Here is a 23,294-nt window from a genome sequence, read left to right as displayed (position 1 = left end):
AATGAAACATCATTAAATTACTATAACCTTCGTTTAAATCAGAAGACTGCAGCGTACATATTTCTGATGAAACATCACAAAACTACATCACTCCTGACGGTGACATAAATTCCCATAAATTTAGCCAGTTGTGTCGTGTGGACCGCCAGACGAACATGTTTTGTGAGACACGGAAACTCCCTTAATACTGACGTGCTTGTAATGACGCTGAATATAATGGACGCTGTTTCAGGCCACCTGGACGGCCCACATGCACTGGTGCCAACTTACATTTGCATATGTCGCAAGAATTGTTGCTATGAAGACGAAATTGCTTATATATATAACCGCATGCTAAACTAAATTCACCGTCAGATTAGACAATATGGCGTTAGCCTTGTGAGTGTTGAGTGGTCACAAATAAGGACGATTATCTGTCCTCTGGTGGGAGAACGAAGGACTCCATGTGATTGGGTGTCTTGGCAAGTCTTGTGGCAATTTACATCGACCTTCCCCCCATCCCCTTACGTGCACCAACAACCCGATTCCCCAACTTACGGTTAACAGGAGATAGAGCAGGGTTAGATCAAGTAATGGGTACGCGCTCCAACACTAGTCTTACCCATTTAATTTTGAAATAAGGAAATGCATGCGGGATATGTATCCATAGTACCTATTAATGGATAGCAAAACTCTTTTGACCTGGCGGTATACAACACTGCCTGTGGAATTTACAATTGATATTCTATTTAAAAAGTTTTTCTTGTGTATTACTTAAGCAGAGGCACACTCATATATTGCTTCCTAAGTCAAAACGTTACTCTTGCTTTCAATTCAAAGGCACTACATGCAGACATGTGATATCCATCAAGCATTATCTCAATAAATAAACATTCATTTCAAGCACCTAAATTTCGTGACACAGGTAACGAAATTTGTTACGAACCAACTTTGTTATTAAACCAGACCTGCAATGAAGGAATGAATGAACAGAATTGCCAGGAGCAAATAAGGCTTGATAACTATGTCGTACCGAGCAAATAAGGCTTTAATTAGATTTAATAGCCTTGCATGTCGGCGGGCAACGTTCCCGTGGATAAAAAAAAAAAAATATCATTTTTCATATGCCAAAGTAAATATAAGTGTTATAAACATCGAAAGACCAATATCAAATATAAGACAGCCAGAAGTATCACAAGTCAATCCTATCTATGATTTAGATTTCTTTGGGGGGGGGGGGGGGGGTTCGTATCCATAATCAATCGAGTAATTTTTATTGATTATACAAATATTAGTAGCTGTTCCACACAGAAAACGTTTCCAGTTTATGTAGTTTGTGAAGGACAGTGTTTTATTTTGATGCAGTAAGATCTGATTATCCGGCATACTTCTTTTACTTTGGGAATCTGAACCACATAGACTGACTCGAGAGAACTGAGAATTAAGGAAACCGCCACCAGGTGGTACAATTGTCGAATGAAAATAAATTCTTCATGTAAAGAGAAAACAATACTGTAACTAAGGTAAACTAAACACATTCATAATCATATACCAAGTTCATTGTGTTTCTGGTTTACTATTGTCTGGAGCGGTTGAGGAAACGAGTACTCTACTGGTCGTTCCATAAAATTCTGCCAAAATTTCATCGCCAAATTTGGCTAAATTACTTGAGTGCCGCTAATTTTAAGCCCATATTGAAAGACTCCTTAGCAATCTTTTTGATGCACTTATTGCAGATGAATTAAAACGAAAACTTTGATAAATATATATAACTGGCGTATTACATGCAAATATCTTTTAATTTATTTCATCTTTTGTGGGATCTAGGCGTGGGTCCCTTGTGCAGGACATTCCCATGGTCCCAAGTAGATTTCGGTGGGGTAAACCTCCCTTTGTACCTGTTTCCTAAACACATCACTCAGGAAAGGTATACGATATACATCAATATAGGGTTCATATCCCATTTACCCGGCACCTCAAAATCTATTAAACGAGTTGAAAAAATATAATGTCTGTTTCTGCCTCGAAGTGGTGCTACCCTTAGTGTTAAAAGAAAAAAAAAATCGTCTCCTTTACATAACACGATACACAACGTAGCTGACCTTTGGGGAGATAACACAAAAGTCCCTCGTGCAATCTACCTCTGTGAACCAGTGTAAGGGCATAAGATTATACATGAGTTCACGGACTTCCGTGATGTAAACTATCAGCGTTCTCAACCGTTTACGGTCCGCATAGATTGCGGCAGTCAGTCCACAGTCAACCCAGCTGTTCATCTTCCTTTACGGGGTGGTCGATAAAATGGGTACCTGGCTTAGGGTAATATATATATATATATATATATATATATATATATATATATATATATATATATATATATATATATATATATATATATATATATATATATTTCTTTTTCTTTTCTTTCAAACTATTCGCCATTTCCCGCATTAGCGAGGTAGCGTTAAGAACAGAGGACTGGGCCTTGAGGGAATACCCTCACCTGGCCCAATTCTCTGTTCCCTCTTTTGGAAAATTAAAAAAAAAACGAGAGGGGAGGATTTCCAGCCCCCCGCTCCCTCCCCTTTTAGTCGCCTTCTACGACACGCAGGGAATACGTGGGAAGTATTCTATATATACAGCGTCGTTGATGAGATGGCCTTGATTACGGCCTGTTACCTGTGCCGTCTCTGCTAACATAAAAGAATAATCAGTTTTAGGTCTTTTGGATCATCTGAAGACTGTCATCCCCTCAAGATTTTCTATGCTGGTTTAGATTGGATAAGATTAGATGAAGCTAGTTTTTTCTACCCTAGCCTAATTGAATCTAAACTAACCCAACTCAATCCAGCCTACTTTGACCATAAAAAAAAAAAAAAATGGTGCATGTGTTTGAAAGGGGAGAGTGGCCGCAAATCTTCAAATGATGCGATGTGATCTCTCTGGAGCCATATATCTTCTACCACGTACAGGTCCGCTGTATTGGTGGCGGTGGGCGAGGCTGGTGCTGGAGGTGTGGCTGGAGCGGCTGTCCAGACGGGCCGATATTAACAACTATTCCTTCAGCGATGACTGCACCAGCGAGCTGTGTGGAATTGTGCCCACCGCCTACGAGAAGGAGCTGGAGCTGCCTAAACCACTCACCACAGACCGCGTGAGTTGATGACGTCTCCAAGTAAAATGAAGGAGAGACAGTATGGGTTGATTAATCATATTCAGCAACGATTTTTACAGTAGACCGACGTATCATTTATCATGTTTTATTCATGTGTCGCTTGTTTATCGACATTAACATTCCGGCTGGCAGTAATACTTTATATACATTAAAGAAATTATGAAATTTTTTTTTGTGCCATTGATGTATGGTACGGATTGGGGTTCCATGTCCTGTAACTTCAGTCAGCCCTCTGTCACTATCACATGTGACAGTGCAAGCAGCGATACTGATGCAACCATCTTCATACCACCAGAGCAATCCCCTTTCACATCGAATGTTAAGCACCAGTAGCGATGAAATTCAAGTATATTAATGATTTTGTAATGCCGTGCGTGATCTGCATTGCATTCACAGTATAGTGAGACAGGGGAGCGTGGTTTGGAACCATATTTTTCTCTTTCGATCTTGTCATGTGATAGGAGGGAGGGCTATGATCACCTATGAAACAAATGCAGACTATCAACAGAATCCATGAGAACCTTACCTAATTTCCCCACAAGTAGCGGAAATGTTTGGTAAAACTACACAAACATGGGTGTGGCGAACTGCTGAGGACGTGTGGAATGGTGCTTTTTACTAAGAAAATTGTGGCCGACGGCTTTACTAGCTGTCCGAATGTCCCTCTTTATAATTTTGAGCAGTTAGCACTTCTTGAAATAGTGTCTGGTATATTTCCATTGAATTGATATAACGCTCTGATGCAAGAGATGACCAAGTGAATATATCGTAGGTTCTGTTGATATTCACATGCTCTTTGCCAAGTTTAAGTGAGCCCATTATATTCCCTGGTTTATAGAGCACCTCCCAACCGTCACTTCTTTATTATTGAAGGATAACAAATTTGTAATACTGTACATCACGCTCCCCAGTCTTATTTTATCCTACGTTCAATATATCACCATTGCAACACGAAATCGGTAATTCCAATGTAGTGCAAAGTGGTGCCCTTTAACTGTATGTCCGCATCAATTCTATTTTGATAATTACAATGTCTGCATTACTGTAATGCAGACATTGTAATAATTATTATACTAACAAATATCGTCAGTGATACAGTAATTACCCCAACATCGTCAGTGTTACAGTAATTACCCCATCGTTGTGTTACAGTTTTGTAGTTTTGCGCATCATAATTTTTATACAGTATTAATATATATTACCAGCGCAACCAACGCGCAAATGCAGTGTTACGACTATAGAATTACATTTAAAGTTTCATAGGGATGATTCCTCTGTTCACAGCACGGCGACAGAATGATGCTGTGTGCTGTGGACCGCCATGGGCGAGCTGTGGTGGCCAGGGTCGTCAGGCAGACACACCGCCGAGCCTCAGTGTTCATGTGCGTCGTCGACCAAACTGGCGATGTGTACACCCTGCCCAGTCAGTATTGCGGTATTATGTACACCTCGAGTACACCTTATTATATAAACGCAAGGGAGACTATACAGAATAGTGTTAATACTGACAAAGGCAATCGTGAAGTTATTAGTGCCTGGAAACAATGACCGATTTCTGGAACTCACCATGTGAACCTTGTCTTCCTTTGCCTGGCGCGACCTTCGATGTCTGGTGGATACTGAACTGGTGTGACCTGGCACATTGACAGATCAGCCGGATACGGGTCAGGTCAACGTTAGCGAGGAGGGATGGCAGGGCGCCGGCCTCACCCTGACCTGTGTTGATCCCATGAAGTGCTGGAGGGTCAAGTTCAACGGTTTGCTTAGGTAAGTTCATTTGCTTGTTCAGTTCAGCGTTCAACTGAACGGTCTGTTGAGGTAAATTCAACAGCCTGTTTAATCAACGTTCTAACGTAAGTCAAATGTTTTGGTGCGACAAGTTCAACAGTCGGCAGATTACGGGGTTTTACACTTTTACAGGACCATGGCTCTTAGGATGATTAACAGGAACATGGTTTAAGACTTGGAAGGCAATATAATCCATTGTTTTTTTCGACTATTGATATATGTAGTATGTTTTCTTATTTATTTTTATGACATATAACAACATATGTACACATACAGGCGAGGGGCGCGGGAGCAGTACACTACAGACGAAGGTGATGTGGAGGAGGATGAGAGTATTGTGTGTCACGTCCGCCTTGATCTCCTGTGGCACGCCATGAAATGCCCAGTCGACTTCTGGTCCGAGGTTAACCCGCGCCTGCTGGCTCACTCCCTCGCCCAGGATCCCAACACCTCACTACAAGCCTTCTTGTAAGTTCCACCGAATGGACGTCCTGTAGTCATAAATATAGGAGGCAGAACCAGACAAGACGATATGTTAGGTAGAGGAACTTTGTAGTCAAGAAATATGTCAAGGAGAGAATAATTGATGTTTAGGGAAGATATGAACAACTTGGTATCATCAGGAGCTTGCACCTGAATAGGGTTATAATAGCACAATTGTAAAAAAATCTTACATAGAATAAAAAAAAACAAACGGAATTAGCAAGACAATTCATGTAGAGAAAGAAAGGCCAGGACACGCAGTGTGAGCACCAGGTGAGGATAGAGTGAAGGGTGGTCGGTGATAGTGAGGTGGAGTTACGTATGTCAAGGAAGTCTAGTGAATTAGTTCACAGGGTTAATGTCTAAAAGGACATGACCCAAAGAAAGAAAGGCAATGTTTTGAGAAGATTTATAGGTGTTACCGGACTCCGCCCGCTTGAGGTGACACCCGTAAGTGAAACGTCACCGTGTGGCGAGGCAGTAATCTGGCGCAAGGGAGTACAGTGTCTTAAACGAATTTCTTGCTTCAGACGAGTCCATCTGGTCCAGTTAAAGAGTGTAGCGTATCCCAAGAGCTGCAGAAATCTTGCTGTGACCACATGACACACTAGCTACTATGATCACAGGACAAACTGACTTCCCTGATATGATATTGTGACCACATTACACACTACCTGATTGAACCACATGACACACTGACACTGCCTGATGTGCCCACATGACACACTGCCTGATGTGACTTCGGGACACAATTGCTGCTGTGGACTGATGAGATTACTGTGTCGCAGGTGTGAGACTGGCGAAGGATATGAGCAGTGGGGTTCCCTGCACGGGATGGTGAGCCTGGCACCTGGTACTGAACCCCAGCTCTGGTACCTGAGGGGCTCCAGACAGCACAGGTAAGTCAGTCTATCCGACATTTTTATCATTTTCTTTGATTAGTTTCTGTCACGGTGGATAGGAGACACATGTACTTAACCTAGGTATACACACTCATGTACATCCTAGAGGTAGAGAATGAGTGGATCAAGAGTTGCTGTAAAGAATATATGCCAGCATTGCTTAAGAGAAACAGAAAGACTTGGATCTGAAGCGTGCAGCTGGCTGCTGCTTTCCATAGTTTTTATGTAGAAACCAGCCACGTGAGGATTGACCGTCATGATAGGTAAAATCTGGGTATCTTCTTCCTCTGGAATTCTCTTACAGTATTTGTCTGTATCTGTTTCAACTTTTTCAGGTCAGATCTGTCATAGTACTCAAATTAATACCACCTGTATTCTTGTTTTCTCACTAAGAAAATTACCTGTTGCCCAAGATAGACACAATTTTAGGAAGTGCATTTGCCCTTACCATATTGCCTGCAGCTGTAAAATATACAACTAGTTGCTGTGTTGTGTGTTAACCCAGGCGGGTAAAGTGCACAAAGGGATGCTTGTGTTATGTGAGTGAGGTATGTAAATAGGGGCGTATTTGTGTGTCCACTAGTACACGAGATGTGGCTCTCAACAGGTGGGGGCTGAGCACCTGCCCGGACTTGGGCCAGGAGTCCCTCATCTACTTCAATAATGGTGACGTGTGTTCCCTTCATGGCCACACCTTCTCCAGCACACAGTAAGTGTTCTCTCCAAATCCACATATATCATCCATAGCCACTTTAACCATGAATTGTGCTAGTATTATCTAATGATGTTATTGTGTCAGCATTGGTGTACCTGGGTATTGTGTCAACATTGTCTTGAGCACCTGGTTGTGTCAGTATTGTCTGGTGAACCTGGATATTGTGTCAGCATTGTCTAGTGCGCCTGATTATTGTGTCAGCATTCCCTGGTGTACCCAAGTATTGTGTCACTAACGTCTGATGTACCTGGGTATTGTGTCAGCATTGTTTGGTGTACCTGGGTATTGTGACAGCATTGTCTAGTGCACGTGGGTATTGTGACAGCATTGTTTGATGCACGTGGGTATTGTGTTAGCATTGACTGGTGTACCTGGGTATTGTGTCAGCATTGTCTGGTGTACCTGGGTATTGTGACAGCATTGTCTGTTGCATGTGGGTATTGTGTCAGAATTGTCTGGTGTACCAGGGTATTGTGTCAGCTTTGTCTTGTGTACCTGAGTATTTTGTCAGCATTGTCTGGTGTACCTGGGTATTGTCTCAGCATTGCCTGGTGTACCTGGGTATTGTGGCAGTATTGTCTGGTGTACCTGTGTATTGTTATTATTGCTTGGTGCACATGGGTAATGCATATGTCCAGGGGATGACTATATCAGTTTTATGTTGCATGATCTTCCCAATGTTCAAATTATGTATACAGATTTGACAAATGTGGATATTCTGTTGCTGTTGATTCATTGGTGGTATTTTCTTCACCTTAATGTTACTTACTGGATTTTAATTTATGTGTATCCTGCATTTTCTTTGTGCCAGATATGTGTCAGGGTATGTGCAAGAGGCAGCTGGCACCTTTCGCCCTGTGACCTGGACTGACCTGAGCCTACAGAGCCGGAATGGGCTTCCTGACCTGGGCAACAACCTTCTTATTAAGTTGACAGGTACATCCCTGACCTGTTATGACCCCTAGTGTGCTGTAGTCCCATGTTAGAAATGGCTGCCATGGTTGCATCATCTTGGGAACCATACACTGTAACCTGTCTCCGTTGCCACCGTATACTAACCTGTCACTATTCAATGCAGGCACCATACAGTATAACCTGCCATCATAAACTAATCAGTCGCCATCCTGGGCACCATATACATATATCATCCATAGCCACTTTAGCCATGAATTGTGCTAGTATTATCTAATGATGTTATTGTGTCAGCATTGTCTGGTGCCCCTGGGTATTTTGTCAACATTGTCTTGTGCACCTAGTTATTCCTATCTTAGACACTATACACTATAACCTGTCACCACTTTAGGCCTCATACACTGTAATATGTCAGCACCGTAGACATCATACACTACTAGCTGTGCTAGGAACCATACACTGTGACAGTGCTAGTAACCATACACTGTGACAGTGCTAGGAACCATAAATTATATGGTGTCTATAAACTTGCAGGTGGTGGGCAGACATATGAGATATGGCAACAACTGGCTCCTGGTGTCACCTTCTACACAGGTGACCACTGGAACCTACGGCACTCTGTCCACCTGACCACTGCTGCTGCCTCACACTCCTATGGCTGGGGCATCACCATCTTCTCCAACAGGTATGTGCCAATTAGTCTCATTATGCACATGTTGAATACTCTCTCCAACCCCCTTCAGTCTCTTCCTATGTGACCTCCTTCTTCTGCCAGACCACAGCTTGAAAGTCCTCCCCACTCATATATCAATGCAAAGGACATAAACCAGATGCCCTGAGAGCACTCACTGGCACTTGATTTGAACAAGAAAAGACTCCCTGAGTTTTCTTTACCAGTATCTCATCTTGGATGAGGACTGTGTTGATGGTACATTCTCGGGGTGGTTGAGTACCTGTATGTAATTTTTGATAACATTATTGTTGAGTTGTAGGGGGTTGAGTGGAGTGGTAAGATTTGTTTTTAAGGAATGAGAGTGTTTTGTGCTGTTGTTTTTTTTGTGTTTGTTCTAGAGACAAAGGGGTTTAAGGAGCTACAGTCTGTGTGGTTGCTTTATATCCAATGTTCTGGGTAATGTTGATGTATGATAGTGACATACAGTGGAAGTTATAGCACTGAGTAATTAGCAGATGGCATACTGACCTTATCTCCCCTGGAGGTACACTGACCTGTGTCTCCACCAACTGGTACACTAAGCAGAGTCTTCACTAACAGGTACGCTGAGCTATGTCCGGTGCCAGAGTGGGAGAGTCTGCCAGTAGTGGAGGTGCCAAGGGTGGTTCTGAACGAGGAGGCACCTCTGTTAGTGACCCTGGACAACCCACTCTGTCGCAACTCTGAGCTGACAGGTGGCAAGGGTGCCTCCCTGGCTCTCCTAGCTGCCTACAAGCACTTCCTTCACCCCAGTCAGGTGCTGTGACTCTTGGTCCATCCTCATGGCTAGCCAGGGTGGTACAAGATATTTTTTTTGTGTCAGTAGCCTTGTTGAATTGGTGTATACAGTCAGTCTTGTGAGGGAGATACCTTTTGTATTATTGTTATTAATGTACTGGTACCTTTTGTATTATTGTTATTAATGTACTGGTACCTTTTGTATTATTGTTATTACTGTACTGGCACCTTTTGTATTATTGTTATTAATGTACTAGTATATACACTCATCTGAATTGTACTGTACATGCACTTGCTGTAGCATTGATATATGTCTCTTGTTTTGTTTTATCACTATGCAAATAATGAATATGCCCCTGTACTGTTGTAGTAGCCTCTTGTTAAGCTCACATTTGTTTTAGTGATACATACACCTTACTTTATGGTATACTCAGCTATAGTGACATACATACCTATTAGAGTGGTGCATCTCTATTGTATTTGTGTGCACTGTGACTGTTTGACCTGCAGGAGCAGTATGAGGTACCATGGGGGCTGGTACTGACTTCAGGTGCCTGGATACACCAGATGCAGTCCTCCTACCAGCTGCAGCAAGCTGTGAGGGCTGTCCGCCAGGCTGTTGGCACCGCTCATACTACCCAGCTCAAGGATGCATGTGCAAGGTAGGCATGCGCACCCAAGCTAATGCCTGCTGGGCTGGAAAACAGCAGCATCATGGAGAGAGAGAGAGAGAGAGAGTAATTTGATGAAGTAGGTAAGAGAGAGAGGAGGAGGAATGCAGTTGAATTTAAGGTTTTTAAATTGGTTGGGGCAAGTTCTGCTGAAAGGGGCCCAAGCCACATTTGCTAGTTTTCAGCATTATAAATTTTTGAAAATAAGAACCTTTGTATTTTCATCACATATTTAAACCAAATAATTTCAATAGCATAGAAAAAGAATACATTAAACAGCAGTGATTATTTTACACTCTATTCAGCAAATGTTTGAAATACTTTCACACACCAAGAGTAGAAGAATTATAGCTTCAACATAACATTTCAACAATCAAGTCATTTCTTTAATACTGTATTTACATGTTACTGTCATCTGGAAAATTTAGCAGTGAATATTGATATTCATATGACAGGTATTACAGTGGTAAGAATTGGTGGCATGCATCTTGAGCATTAATATAAATGATTGAATGTAATACATATATTTGTTAAACTGTTCCCATAATGGTTAACATGTATGTTCTAACTCTATTCAAAACTGAAGAACCATGGCAATGTGAGTAAAGCAGAGAGTGCTTCTGTGACCCAGCCTTTTTACAAGCCACAATACTTTTCTACAAAAAGTCTTCAAATCTATGGAATTATTTTGTGGACATCTCTCCTAGACACAGAATGGCAGGGTTTGAGGCTCATTTTGTTCCTGCTGTGCTGCATGTGTATGTGTGTGTCTCTTGACTCTACAGGGGACATTAGTCATTCTGCACATTCTAGGCTGATATTCTGCTTTAATCTCCTCAGCATAACATCTGAACTTTGACCACAATGTCATGATCATTGACCACAATGGTCTGGTGTAGTGGTAATTATACTGTAATGCTCATGGGGTCAAGGTGTCTAGTGTTTACTGTAAGCAAGTGCCTCCACCACACCTGCATCTTTTTCTGTCTTGCTGGCTGTCTGTGTCCCCAACCTTTCTCTAGTAACAATTGTTCTGTCCTTTGTCCTTTGGTGTCGTCCTTCACCTCACCCACCTAGCTTACCTTACATTTGAACCCCTCCTTGTAACCTCTTCTGACTTCTGCCCTTAACTTGTTACTCCTGTGTCTACCACCCCTCACCTCCTTGCTACTTGCTACCCACCACTTCCACACCTAACAACCACTCCTCTCTCAATGCCAGAGCAGTGGAGGTGTGTCAGAGTGTGCCAGTGTGTGCTGCTGTGGCTGAGGCTCTGCGCCAGGAATTCAACCACCACCACCTGGATCCTGAGAGCTGTAGGTGAGTCTTACCCCAATAGGGAGGGAATGTGATGTTCATGGTTCCCTATTTCTATGCTTGTTATGTGTGTCATGCAGCTTTTTATTTTTTTAATTTTTACTTTGATCATAATCTCCTCTTCCTCATTAATCTCCTGAAATTATGAGGTACTTTACAAAACTGATCTAGGTTCTAATTTGACCTTGACATATGTGTTGATTATCTTCCTGACAATCTTCTTCTGAGTGGCTCTGGTGTATGTTAAGATATCCTCAGCCTCTGTCACAATCATTTCAAGACTGATTTTTTGGTACCAAGATATCTGCTTCCAGTTTCTTGCAGGTGGTGTCCGCTAATTTGCTTCCTACCAGGTGGTGCTCTTAGTATGGTCTTGGTTCAACTTGCACCTAACACTGGGAAGGCTGTTGTGGTCATAAAGAGACAGCTTCTTACACAGGTGTAGCAGCATTGTCCACAGATGTAATTAGACATCATTAGGGCCCCTCACTAGCCAGTCATTAAACAGATGCTCCAGAAGCATCTTCATCTCCAACATAGATTACTTTCACCCATCATTGCAACCTGACGACATTTTTTTTTTCCACCAACTTGTGGGAACTGTCAGATACCCTTTCACAGACTGAACAAAGAGCCCACACTTTTCTCCATCACCAGCCTCTCCACCACACCACCACCTCTTCCATCACCACCACACCTCACCAATACTCTTGCCTTGCACCATCAGGCTGGCAGTGCGGTCATCGGGGTGCATGGAAGATGGAGAGGAAACATCTGCTGCTGGCCAGAACCTGACTGTGCTCGGGGTGTGTGGCCACACCCACCTCCTGCATGCTGTCACCAAATGCTGGGCCTCCATGTTCTCTTTTCATAGTGTGGAGTACCGCAGGTGAGTCCTTCTACACCTGTGGCCATGTGAGTCACAACTGAGGACACATGAGTTGCAACTATGGCCAGCTGTGGTAAGGCGAGTTGCAGGTGTAGCCATTTGAGTTACAATTGTGGTAAAGTGGATTGCAAATGTGGCGAGGTGAATTGCAGATATTTTTGAGTTGTAATTGTGAACAAGTGAGTCATGACAGTGGCCAGATGAGTGGCAGTTGTGACTCAGTTATTCATAGGTGGTGGCAGGTGAGTGTCTTGTGGGTAGGGGCAAGGAAAGTCACAGCTTTGGCTGGGTGAAGTGCAGCCTTGGCCAGATGTACACATGGTAAGATAATCTCACAGTTTTGTCCTAATAAAGTGCAGCTTTGACCAATTGTACTTGGGAAGGACATATAAGAGAATACCTGACGGTTTATGATGCTATTATCTGCTAAGGCCAGTAACAGCACCAGAGCTCCTACTCTATAGAGATAGAAACAGAATGGAAAAAAGTAAAACAGAAGCCTCCTGCCCATCCACGACCCGCCAACAGCATGATAGTTATGCAGGAATGCCATGTAATTATGGATAGAGTGTATTGATATGAATTTTTTCAAAAGATAATTGGGAAACATGTACTTATCTTTTATTGGAAATAGGTTGCTTAGGGAGGGGAGGCTTAGACAGATGAATTATCTGCTTAGGGTTGAATTGTGTATTTAGATGATTTTCCTCACTTAAACAGGCTTATTTACAAATGAAGTATATCATTAAAGTATTTGTTTCAACTTGGCACCTCTGGTGGTGGTTATTTTTGTGATATACAACTGGAAAAATACTTCGGCCCAAATTTCACTGCCTCCTTTAATTTCATTTCATTGTTCCTAGGTATTGTATCTCTGTTAAATGTGAGGAAACCATGAGGTATGTTGTCAGGTATATTTAATGTTTTTTCACAATCATTGTGAGTATTAACTAGGTTTTTTAGGGGGAATAGACTTTTTTTGGAGGTGGAAATAATGTTACATTTTCTGGCTAGGCTTTCTGTTGGAGAAAGTAATCTTAAATTGCTATTAGCTGGGCTTACTTTTAAAGAAATTCATTTTAGATTGTATTAGTTAGGTTATCTTTTAGAAAAACTAATTTTGCATCTAGATTGGCTTGGCTTTCTTATGGAGAGAGTAATTTTACCTCTTTTTTGCCAGGTCTTGTGTAGAAACCAATTTTACATCTGAAGGCTTTCTATTGGAGAAAGTGATTTTAGATCTATAAGTCGTATTTTTAGATAAGTTTTTCATTTCTTTGATAAGATTAGTGTTTGCTCTTGTTTCTGTGTTGTAGTGTCAGTTCATCTTAGAGAAAATTTGTCGACCAGAACTGAGCAGCGTATTGTAAATGAGGTTGAGACTAGGGCGCTGCAAAGAATAATTAATGTATCTTTTGTTTTTAGTTTCCTTCTGTCTATATCTACAGTTTGCTTTCTCACCATTGCACAGCAGCCTGGAACTAATATATGCCCTCTTCAGTTTCCTATCAACCATACCACATGCTTCACCTTTCATCCTGTCTTCATATGTATACACAGCTTTGAATCTTATCCAGTACTATGCTTTACTTTTATGCTCTAAAATTTTCTTTACTGCAGCAGGACCCTTCCCAGGTGCTTGACATTTTTCTATCAGTACTATACCTCAGCTAGAAATAGTGTGTGTGTGTGTGTGTGTGTGTGTGTGTGTGTGTGTGTGTGTGTAAGGATTCGTGAACAGTTACTGGTAAGATAGATGACATTTGGATCTCACTTACTGAATTTTCATAATGATTTTAGATTTAAATCATTCCTTTTTAGGGTTTCTCCTGATACACTCTGGGTTGAGTTTTTCCTGATTTACTCTGGATTGAGAGTTTATTTACCCTTCATAACTCTTATCAAGCCTTTCAACACTTTAAAACCCATAATGCTTAATGTAAGAAGAGTTTTCATTCTAAGTCTGGTTGTATATTTTTATTTCACTTATGTTTGGTGTACTGGTTGCAGACAGCACGGGCAGGAGGTAGATGTGGGGATGGGCGTGGTGGTACAAGAGATGGTGGAGGCTAAAGTGGCAGGTGTTATGTTCTCTGTTGACCCAGTCACTGGCAACCCAGCCAACATCACCATCACTGCCAACTATGGCCTGGGGGAGGTCTGTACTAACTTGGGCTCTTCTTGTGCCTTTCATTATGATATATCTGCTTTTTCTTCTGCTTCATATTGTAGATAAAGTAATACTATTGTTGGGGTATTTATGAGAGTCTTATGAGCAAAGTGAGTTACATGAGTGAGATGAGGGTTATATGAATAAGATGATATATTTATTATGTATTATGTTTGATCATTGTTTCCCACATCAGTGAGGTAGTGCCAGGAAACAGCTTAAGAGAGACCTATTCACACATGTAAACGCACACACACACATACATACATATATTATTATTATTATTATTTTGCTTTGTCGCTGTCTCCCGCGCCTGCGAGGTAGCGCAAGGAAACAGACGAAAGAAATAGCCCAACCCACCCCCACACACATGCACACACACACACGTCCACACACGCAAACATACACACCCACACATCCCAACATACACACATATATACACACACAGACACACACATATACACACATGCACACAATTCACACTGTCTGCCCCTACTCACCCCCATCGCCACCCCGCCACACACGGAATAACATCCCCCTCCCCCCTCGTGTGCGAGGCAGCGCCAGGAAAAGACAATAAAGGCCCCATTCGCTCACACTCAGTCTCCAGCTGTCATGCAATAATGCCCGAAACCACACCTCCCTTTCCATATCCAGGCCCCACAGAACTTTCCATGGTTTACCCCAGACGCTTCACATGCCCTGATTCAATCCATTGACAGCACGTCGACCCCGGTATACCACATCGATCCAATTCACTCTATTCCTTGCCCTCCTTTCACCCTCCTGCATGTTCAGGCCCCGATCACTCAGAATCTTTTTCACTCCATCTTTCCACCTCTAATTTGGTCTCCCACTTCTCCTCGTTCCCTCCACCTCCGACACATATATCCTCTTGGTCAATCTTTCCTCACTCATTCTCTCCATGTGCCCAAACCATTTCAAAACACCCTCTTCTGCTCTCTCAACCACGCTCTTTTTATTTCCACATATCTCTCATACCCTTACATTACTTACTCAATCAAACCACCTCACACCACATATTGTCCTCAAACATCTCATTTCCAGCACATCCACCCTCCTGCGCACAACTCTATCCATAGCCCACGCCTCGCAACCATAAAACATTGTTGGAACCACTATTCCTTCAAACATACCCATTTTTGCTTTCCGGGATAATGTTCTCAATTTCCACACATTCTTCAAGGCTCCCAGGATTTTCGCCCCCTCCCCCACCCTATGATTTACTTCCGCTTCCATGGTTCCATCCGCTGCCAGATCCACTCCCAGATATCTAAAACACCTTACTTCCTCCAGTTTTTCTCCATTCAAACTTACCTCCCAATTGAGTTGACCCTCAACCCTACTGTACCTAATAACCTTGCTCTTATTCACATTTACTCTTAACTTTCTTCTTTCACACACTTTACCAAACTCAGTCACCAGCTTCTGCAGTTTCTCACATGAATCAGCCACCAGCGCTGTATCATCAGCAAACAACAACTGACTCACTTCCCAAGCTCTCTCATCCACAACAGACTTCATACTTGCCCCTCTTTCCAAAACTCTTGCATTCACCTCCCTAACAACCCCATCCATAAACAAATTAAACAACCATGGAGACATCACACACATCAGAGGTATAAGTTTGTTGAGTATTCCTGGTAAATTATATGGGAGGGTATTGATTGAGAGGGTGAAGGCATGTACAGAGCATCAGATTGGGGAAGAGCAGTGTGGTTTCAAAAGTGGTAGAGGATGTGTGGATCAGGTGTTTGCTTTAAAGAATGTATGTGAGAAATATATATATGTATGTGAGAAGGAGATGGAGTGAGTATTTTGAAGGTTTGTTGAATGTGTTTGATGATAGAGTGGCAGATATAGGGTGTTTTGGTCGAGGTGGTGTGCAAAGTGAGAGGGTTAGGGAAAATGATTTGGTAAACAGAGAAGAGGTAGTGAAAGCTTTGCGGAAGATGAAAGCCGGCAAGGCAGCAGGTTTGGATGGTATTGCAGTGGAATTTATTAAAAAAGGGGGTGACTGTATTGTTGACTGGTTGGTAAGGTTATTTAATGTATGTATGACTCATGGTGAGGTGCCTGAGGATTGGCGGAATGCGTGCATAGTGCCATTGTACAAAGGCAAAGGGGATAAGAGTGAGTGCTCAAATTACAGAGGTATAAGTTTGTTGAGTATTCCTGGTAAATTATATGGGAGGGTATTGATTGAGAGGGTGAAGGCATGTACAGAGCATCAGATTGGGGAAGAGCAGTGTGGTTTCAGAAGTGGTAGAGGATGTGTGGATCAGGTGTTTGCCTTGAAGAATGTATGTGAGAAATACTTAGAAAAGCAAATGGATTTGTATGTAGCATTTATGGATCTGGAGAAGGCATATGATAGAGTTGATAGAGATGCTCTGTGGAAGGTATTAAGAATATATGGTGTGGGAGGAAAGTTGTTAGAAGCAGTGAAAAGTTTTTATCGAGGATGTAAGGCATGTGTACGTTTAGGAAGAGAGGAAAGTGATTGGTTCTCAGTGAATGTAGGTTGGCGGCAGGGGTGTGTGATGTCTCCATGGTTGTTTCATTTGTTATGGATGGGGTTGTTAGGGAGGTGAATGCAAGAGTTTTGGAAAGAGGGGCAAGTATGAAGTCTGTTGGGGATGAGAGAGCTTGGGAAGTGAGTCAGTTGTTGTTCGCTGATGATACAGCGCTGGTGGCTGATTCATGTGAGAAACTGCAGAAGCTGGTGACTGAGTTTGGTAAAGTGTGTGGAAGAAGAAAGTTAAGAGTAAATGTGAATAAGAGCAAGGTTATTAGGTACAGTAGGGTTGAGGGTCAAGTCAATTGGGAGGTGAGTTTGAATGGACAAAAACTGGAGGAAGTGAAGTGTTTTAGATATCTGGGAGTGGATCTGGCAGCGGATGGAACCATGGAAGCGGAAGTGGATCATAGGGTGGGGGAGGGGGCGAAAATTCTAGGGGCCTTGAAGAATGTGTGGAAGTCGAGAACATTATCTCGGAAAGCAAAAATGGGTATGTTTGAAGGAATAGTGGTTCCAACAATGTTGTATGGTTGCGAGGCGTGGGCTATGGATAGAGTTGTGCGCAGGAGGATGGATGTGCTGGAAATGAGATGTTTGAGGACAATGTGTGGTGTGAGGTGGTTTGATCGAGTGAGTAACGTAAGGGTAAGAGAGATGTGTGGAAATAAAAAGAGCGTGGTTGAGAGAGCAGAAGAGGGTGTTTTGAAGTGGTTTGGGCACATGGAGAGAATGAGTGAGGAAAGATTGACCAAGAGGATATATGTGTCAGAGGTGGAGGGAACGAGGAGAAGAGGGAGACCAAATTGGAGGTGGAAAGATGGAGTGAAAAAGATTTTGTGTGATCGGGGCCTGAACATGCAGGAGGGTGAAAGGAGGGCAAGGAATAGAGTGAATTGGAGCGATGTGGTATACCGGGGTTGATGTGCTGTCAGTGGATTGAATCAAGGCATGTGAAGCGTCTGGGGTAAACCATGGAAAGCTGTGTAGGTATGTATATTTGCGTGTGTGGACATATGTATATACATGTGTATGGGGGGGTTGGGCCATTTCTTTCGTCTGTTTCCTTGCACTACCTCGCAAACGCGGGAGACAGCGACAAAGTATAAAAAAAAAAAAAAAATATATATATATATATATATATATATATATATATATATATATATATATATATATATATATATATATATATATATAATATATATATATATAATATATATATATTATTATACTTTGTCTGTCTCCCACGCCAGCGAGGTAGCGCAAGGAAACAGACGAAATTATGGCCCAATCCACCCACATACACATGTATATACATACATGTCCAGACACGCACATATACATACCTATGCATCTCAACTTGTATATACACACAGACATACATATATGCACATGTACATAATTCATACTTGCTTACATAATTCATACTTCCCATCGCCACCACGCCACACATGAAATAGCATACCACCCCCTCCCCCACACATATACATATATATACTATTAACATACATATGCACCCATACACAGCCATACACGCGTACACGTGTAAACAAATAAATATTTACAATTGCTTGATTAAACTGACTCCGGTGACACCTAACATGACCTAGCATGGCGGTCAAACTGGAAAAGGTCATGACCTGGGTAATGACTATGATACTGATGCAACACTTAAGGTGTCATCAGATTCTGTCTGCTCAAAGTTACACCACAAGTGTAAAGTCACCTTTGCCAAGGCCATCATCGGCAATATGTGAGGTTAATGTAGCCTCAACAAGGATCATTTTGCGTTGAAGGAGTCCATTGTTTCCCTGCTCCTGCATGGAGTGCAGATACAAAGACTCCCATAAGATTGATCGTGGGGTTATATGATTAACGGTAATGCAATTCATCAATTCCACCATGACCTAGCATGGCCTAGTGGGGTCTGTGACCTGCATGACTTGGCATACTCACTATGACCTGTGGCTTGGTATGACTTGCCATGGTTATCGTGATCTTATGTGACCCAGTGTGTATGACCTAGTTTAACCTGCCATTACCTCATGTGACCTAACTCCCTGTGGTTCCCCGTAACATACATAGCTGAACATACTTATTCAGCCTTCCCATGAACCATTATGACAGCTAGGAAGGCTACATTATAACCTAATATGATTTCATTGTGACCTTATATGACTTTCTACAGAGTGTGGTTTCTGCAGCAGTAGACCCTGACACCCTGGTGGTACGTCGGAGTTGGCAGGATCGTTTAACCCTTGACTCCACCACACTGGGCTCTAAGATGACCAAGTGTGTTATGCAGGGTAAGGCTAGCTACACATGATCCACCTCACTCTACCCCAGGAGTCATGCTTGGCTCAGAATAGGTAATTTTTTTTCAGGTTGTTGGCCATATAATGTAAGAGATTCCACAGAACGCTTTCATATGTCCAGCCATCTGAACCCCAGTCAACTCAGGTCACTGGCATCTTACATCACTGTCATCTTGGGTCATTAGCATCTTAGGTCAAAGACAACTTAGGTTGCAGTTATCTTAGGGCCCTGTCATCTTGGGTTATAGGCACCTAAGGTCGCTGGCATTTTAGGTCATTACCATCCTGGGTCATAGACACCTAAGGTCACTGGCATCCTAGGTCACTATCATCTTGGGTTACAACCATCTGAGGTCATAGGCCTTTCAGGTTATCACCTTGGGTCATAGGCACCGAAGGTCACTTGCATCTTAGGTAACTGTCATCATAGGTCACAGCTATCTCAGGTCACAATGTAGGTCACTATCACCTTAGGTCACAGCCATCATAGGTGACTGTCATCTTAGGTTACAACCATCTTAGGTGAATATCACCTAATGTCACAGCCATCATAGGTGAATGTCCTAATAGGTCACAGCCATCTTTGATCAATTATCATATTAGGTCTAAGTCACTTTAGGTCTTTATTATATTAGTTCACAGCCATCTTAGGTCTTTATCGTTTTAGGTCACAGTCACTTATGTCACTGGTATCCACAATCTGCTACAGTAATGGTCCAGCCCACACTCTGATACTGTGATGGATTAGCCCCTCACTCTAGTATAGTGATGGTTGACCACATTCTTGTACAGTGGTGGTCCAGCTCACACACTGGTACAGTGGTGGCCCAGCCCACACTCTGGTACAGCTGTGGTACAGCCCACACTCTGCTACAGTGGTGTTCCAGCCCACAGTCACATGCAAGGATCATCCCTGACTTTTCACGTTGTTTGTTCTGCTGTCGTCTTTGTTGTCCACATCTGGACCTTTTATATTAGTTCTTTTTGCTTCTTTATGCATGGTGACCAGAACTGAGGGGCATACTCTGATCTCTTCATAATATATACACCCACTGTGAACAATTTAAAGGTTTTTCTAACAAACATTCCTTGTTCCTTACCTTATTCCTGCCTGAAGATACAGTCTCTTTACCAGCCTCCTATGATGTAGAGTGTCTTATGCTTTCTGGTAGTCCAGAAACACACAATCCACTGACTGACATGGAGGGGTGTATCTCACCAGAGGACGGAGGTACTGTGGAGATGCAGGTGGATGTGGAGGAGCGCAGCCACCAGTGCCTCAGTGATGCCATGGCCCTCCATCTGGCCCACCTGGCTATCTATTTGCAGAATGCTTTTACCAGCCCAAGGGATGTGGAATTTGCTATATCACAGGTAAGGCTAAACCACATGATATGTGTATATATGTGTATTTATATATATATATATATATATATATATATATATATATATATATATATATATATATATATATATATATATATATTTTTTTTTTTTTTTTTGCTTTGTCGCTGTCTCCTGCGTTTGCGAGGTAGCGCAAGGAAACAGACGAAAGAAATGGCCCAACCCCCCCCCATACACATGTATATACATGCGTCCACACACGCAAATATACATACCTACACAGCTTTCCATGGTTTACCCCAGACGCTTCACATGCCGTGATTCAATCCACTGACAGCACGTCAACCCCGGTATACCACATCGCTCCAATTCACTCTATTCCTTGCCCTCCTTTCACCCTCCTGCATGTTCAGGCCCCGATCACACAAAATCTTTTTCACTCCATCTTTCCACCTCCAATTTGGTCTCCCTCTTCTCCTCGTTCCCTCCACCTCCGACACATATATCCTCTTGGTCAATCTTTCCTCACTCATTCTCTCCATGTGCCCAAACCACTTCAAAACACCCTCTTCTGCTCTCTCAACCACGCTCTTTTTATTTCCACACATCTCTCTTACCCTTACGTTACTCACTCGATCAAACCACCTCACACCACACATTGTCCTCAAACATCTCATTTCCAGCACATCCATCCTCCTGCGCACAACTCTATCCATAGCCCACGCCTCGCAACCATACAACATTGTTGGAACCACTATTCCTTCAAACATACCCATTTTTGCTTTCCGAGATAATGTTCTCGACTTCCACACATTCTTCAAGGCCCCCAGAATTTTCGCCCCCTCCCCCACCCTATGATCCACTTCCGCTTCCATGGTTCCATCCGCTGCCAGATCCACTCCCAGATATCTAAAACACTTCACTTCCTCCAGTTTTTGTCCATTCAAACTCACCTCCCAATTGACTTGACCCTCAACCCTACTGTACCTAATAACCTTGCATTATTCACATTTACTCTTAACTTTCTTCTTCCACACACTTTACCAAACTCAGTCACCAGCTTCTGCAGTTTCTCACATGAATCAGCCACCAGCGCTGTATCATCAGCGAACAACAACTGACTCACTTCCCAAGCTCTCTCATCCCCAACAGACTTCATACTTGCCCCTCTTTCCAAAACTCTTGCATTTACCTCCCTAACAACCCCATCCATAAACAAATTAAACAACCATGGAGACATCACACACCCCTGCCGCAAACCTACATTCACTGAGAACCAATCACTTTCCTCTCTTCCTACACGTACACATGCCTTACATCCTCGATAAAAACTTTTCACTGCTTCTAACAACTTTCCTCCCACACCATATATTCTTAATACCTTCCACAGAGCATCTCTATCAACTCTATCATATGCCTTCTCCAGATCCATAAATGCTACATACAAATCCATTTGCTTTTATAAGTATTTCTCACATACATTCTTCAAAGCAAACACCTGATCCACACATCCTCTACAACTTCTGAAACCACACTGCTCTTCCCCAATCTGATGCTCTGTACATGTCTTCACCCTCTCAATCAATACCCTCCCATATAATATACCAGGAATACTCAACAAACTTATACCTCTGTAATTTGAGCACTCAGTCTTATCCCCTTTGCCTTTGTACAATGGCACTATGCACGCATTCCGCCAATCCTCAGGCACCTCACCATGAGTCATACATACATTAAATATATATATATATATATATATATATATATATATATTTTTTTTTTTTTTTTTTTTTTTTTATACTTTGTCGCTGTCTCCCGCGTTTGCGAGGTAGCGCAAGGAAACAGACGAAAGAAATGGCCCAACCCCCCCCATACACATGTACATACACACGTCCACACACGCAAATATACATACCTACACAGCCTTCCATGGTTTACCCCAGACGCTTCACATGCCTTGATTCAATCCACTGACAGCACGTCAACCCCTGTATACCACATCGCTCCAATTCACTCTATTCCTTGCCCTCCTTTCACCCTCCTGCATGTTCAGGCCCCGATCACACAAAATCCTTTTCACTCCATCTTTCCACCTCCAATTTGGTCTCCCTCTTCTCCTCGTTCCCTCCACCTCCGACACATATATCCTCTTGGTCAATCTTTCCTCACTCATTCTCTCCATGTGCCCAAACCATTTCAAAACACCCTCTTCTGCTCTCTCAACCACGCTCTTTTTATTTCCACACATCTCTCTTACCCTTACGTTACTTACTCGATCAAACCACCTCACACCACACATTGTCCTCAAACATCTCATTTCCAGCACATCCATCCTCCTGCGCACAACTCTATCCATAGCCCACGCCTCGCAACCATACAACATTGTTGGAACTACTATTCCTTCAAACATACCCATTTTTGCTTTCCGGGATAATGTTCTCGACTTCCACACATTTTTCAAGGCTCCCAAAATTTTCGCCCCCTCCCCCACCCTATGATCCACTTCCGCTTCCATGGTTCCATCCGCTGACAGATCCACTCCCAGATATCTAAAACACTTCACTTCCTCCAGCCTCTCACCATTCAAACTCACCTCCCAATTGACTTGACCCTCAACCCTACTGTACCTAATAACCTTGCTCTTA

At 42.6% G+C, this 23,294-nt stretch overlaps 1 protein-coding gene across 1 annotated transcript in view; it reads left to right on the top strand.

The window, feature by feature from the left end:
• LOC139752099 (uncharacterized phosphotransferase YvkC-like) overlaps positions 1 to 23,294 on the top strand; it is a 60,292-nt gene that overhangs the window by 3,200 nt on the left and 33,798 nt on the right. Inside the window, exons 2-16 of the mRNA XM_071667980.1 lie at positions 2,952 to 3,133; positions 4,439 to 4,577; positions 4,804 to 4,921; positions 5,219 to 5,410; positions 6,214 to 6,324; positions 6,935 to 7,036; positions 7,854 to 7,978; positions 8,489 to 8,639; positions 9,228 to 9,423; positions 9,915 to 10,066; positions 11,297 to 11,395; positions 12,120 to 12,281; positions 14,292 to 14,439; positions 19,179 to 19,296; positions 20,528 to 20,679. Of these exons, the coding sequence (XP_071524081.1) occupies positions 2,952 to 3,133; positions 4,439 to 4,577; positions 4,804 to 4,921; positions 5,219 to 5,410; positions 6,214 to 6,324; positions 6,935 to 7,036; positions 7,854 to 7,978; positions 8,489 to 8,639; positions 9,228 to 9,423; positions 9,915 to 10,066; positions 11,297 to 11,395; positions 12,120 to 12,281; positions 14,292 to 14,439; positions 19,179 to 19,296; positions 20,528 to 20,679 (2,147 nt within the window). The remainder of the gene's footprint in view (positions 1 to 2,951; positions 3,134 to 4,438; positions 4,578 to 4,803; positions 4,922 to 5,218; positions 5,411 to 6,213; positions 6,325 to 6,934; positions 7,037 to 7,853; positions 7,979 to 8,488; positions 8,640 to 9,227; positions 9,424 to 9,914; positions 10,067 to 11,296; positions 11,396 to 12,119; positions 12,282 to 14,291; positions 14,440 to 19,178; positions 19,297 to 20,527; positions 20,680 to 23,294) is intronic.

Source organism: Panulirus ornatus, chromosome 2 (genome assembly GCF_036320965.1).
Source record: "Panulirus ornatus isolate Po-2019 chromosome 2, ASM3632096v1, whole genome shotgun sequence".
In the NCBI taxonomy this organism is placed as follows: domain Eukaryota; kingdom Metazoa; phylum Arthropoda; class Malacostraca; order Decapoda; family Palinuridae; genus Panulirus; species Panulirus ornatus.
Note: the sequence above shows the minus strand (reverse complement) of the source record. Positions and strands in the feature narration are given on the sequence as shown.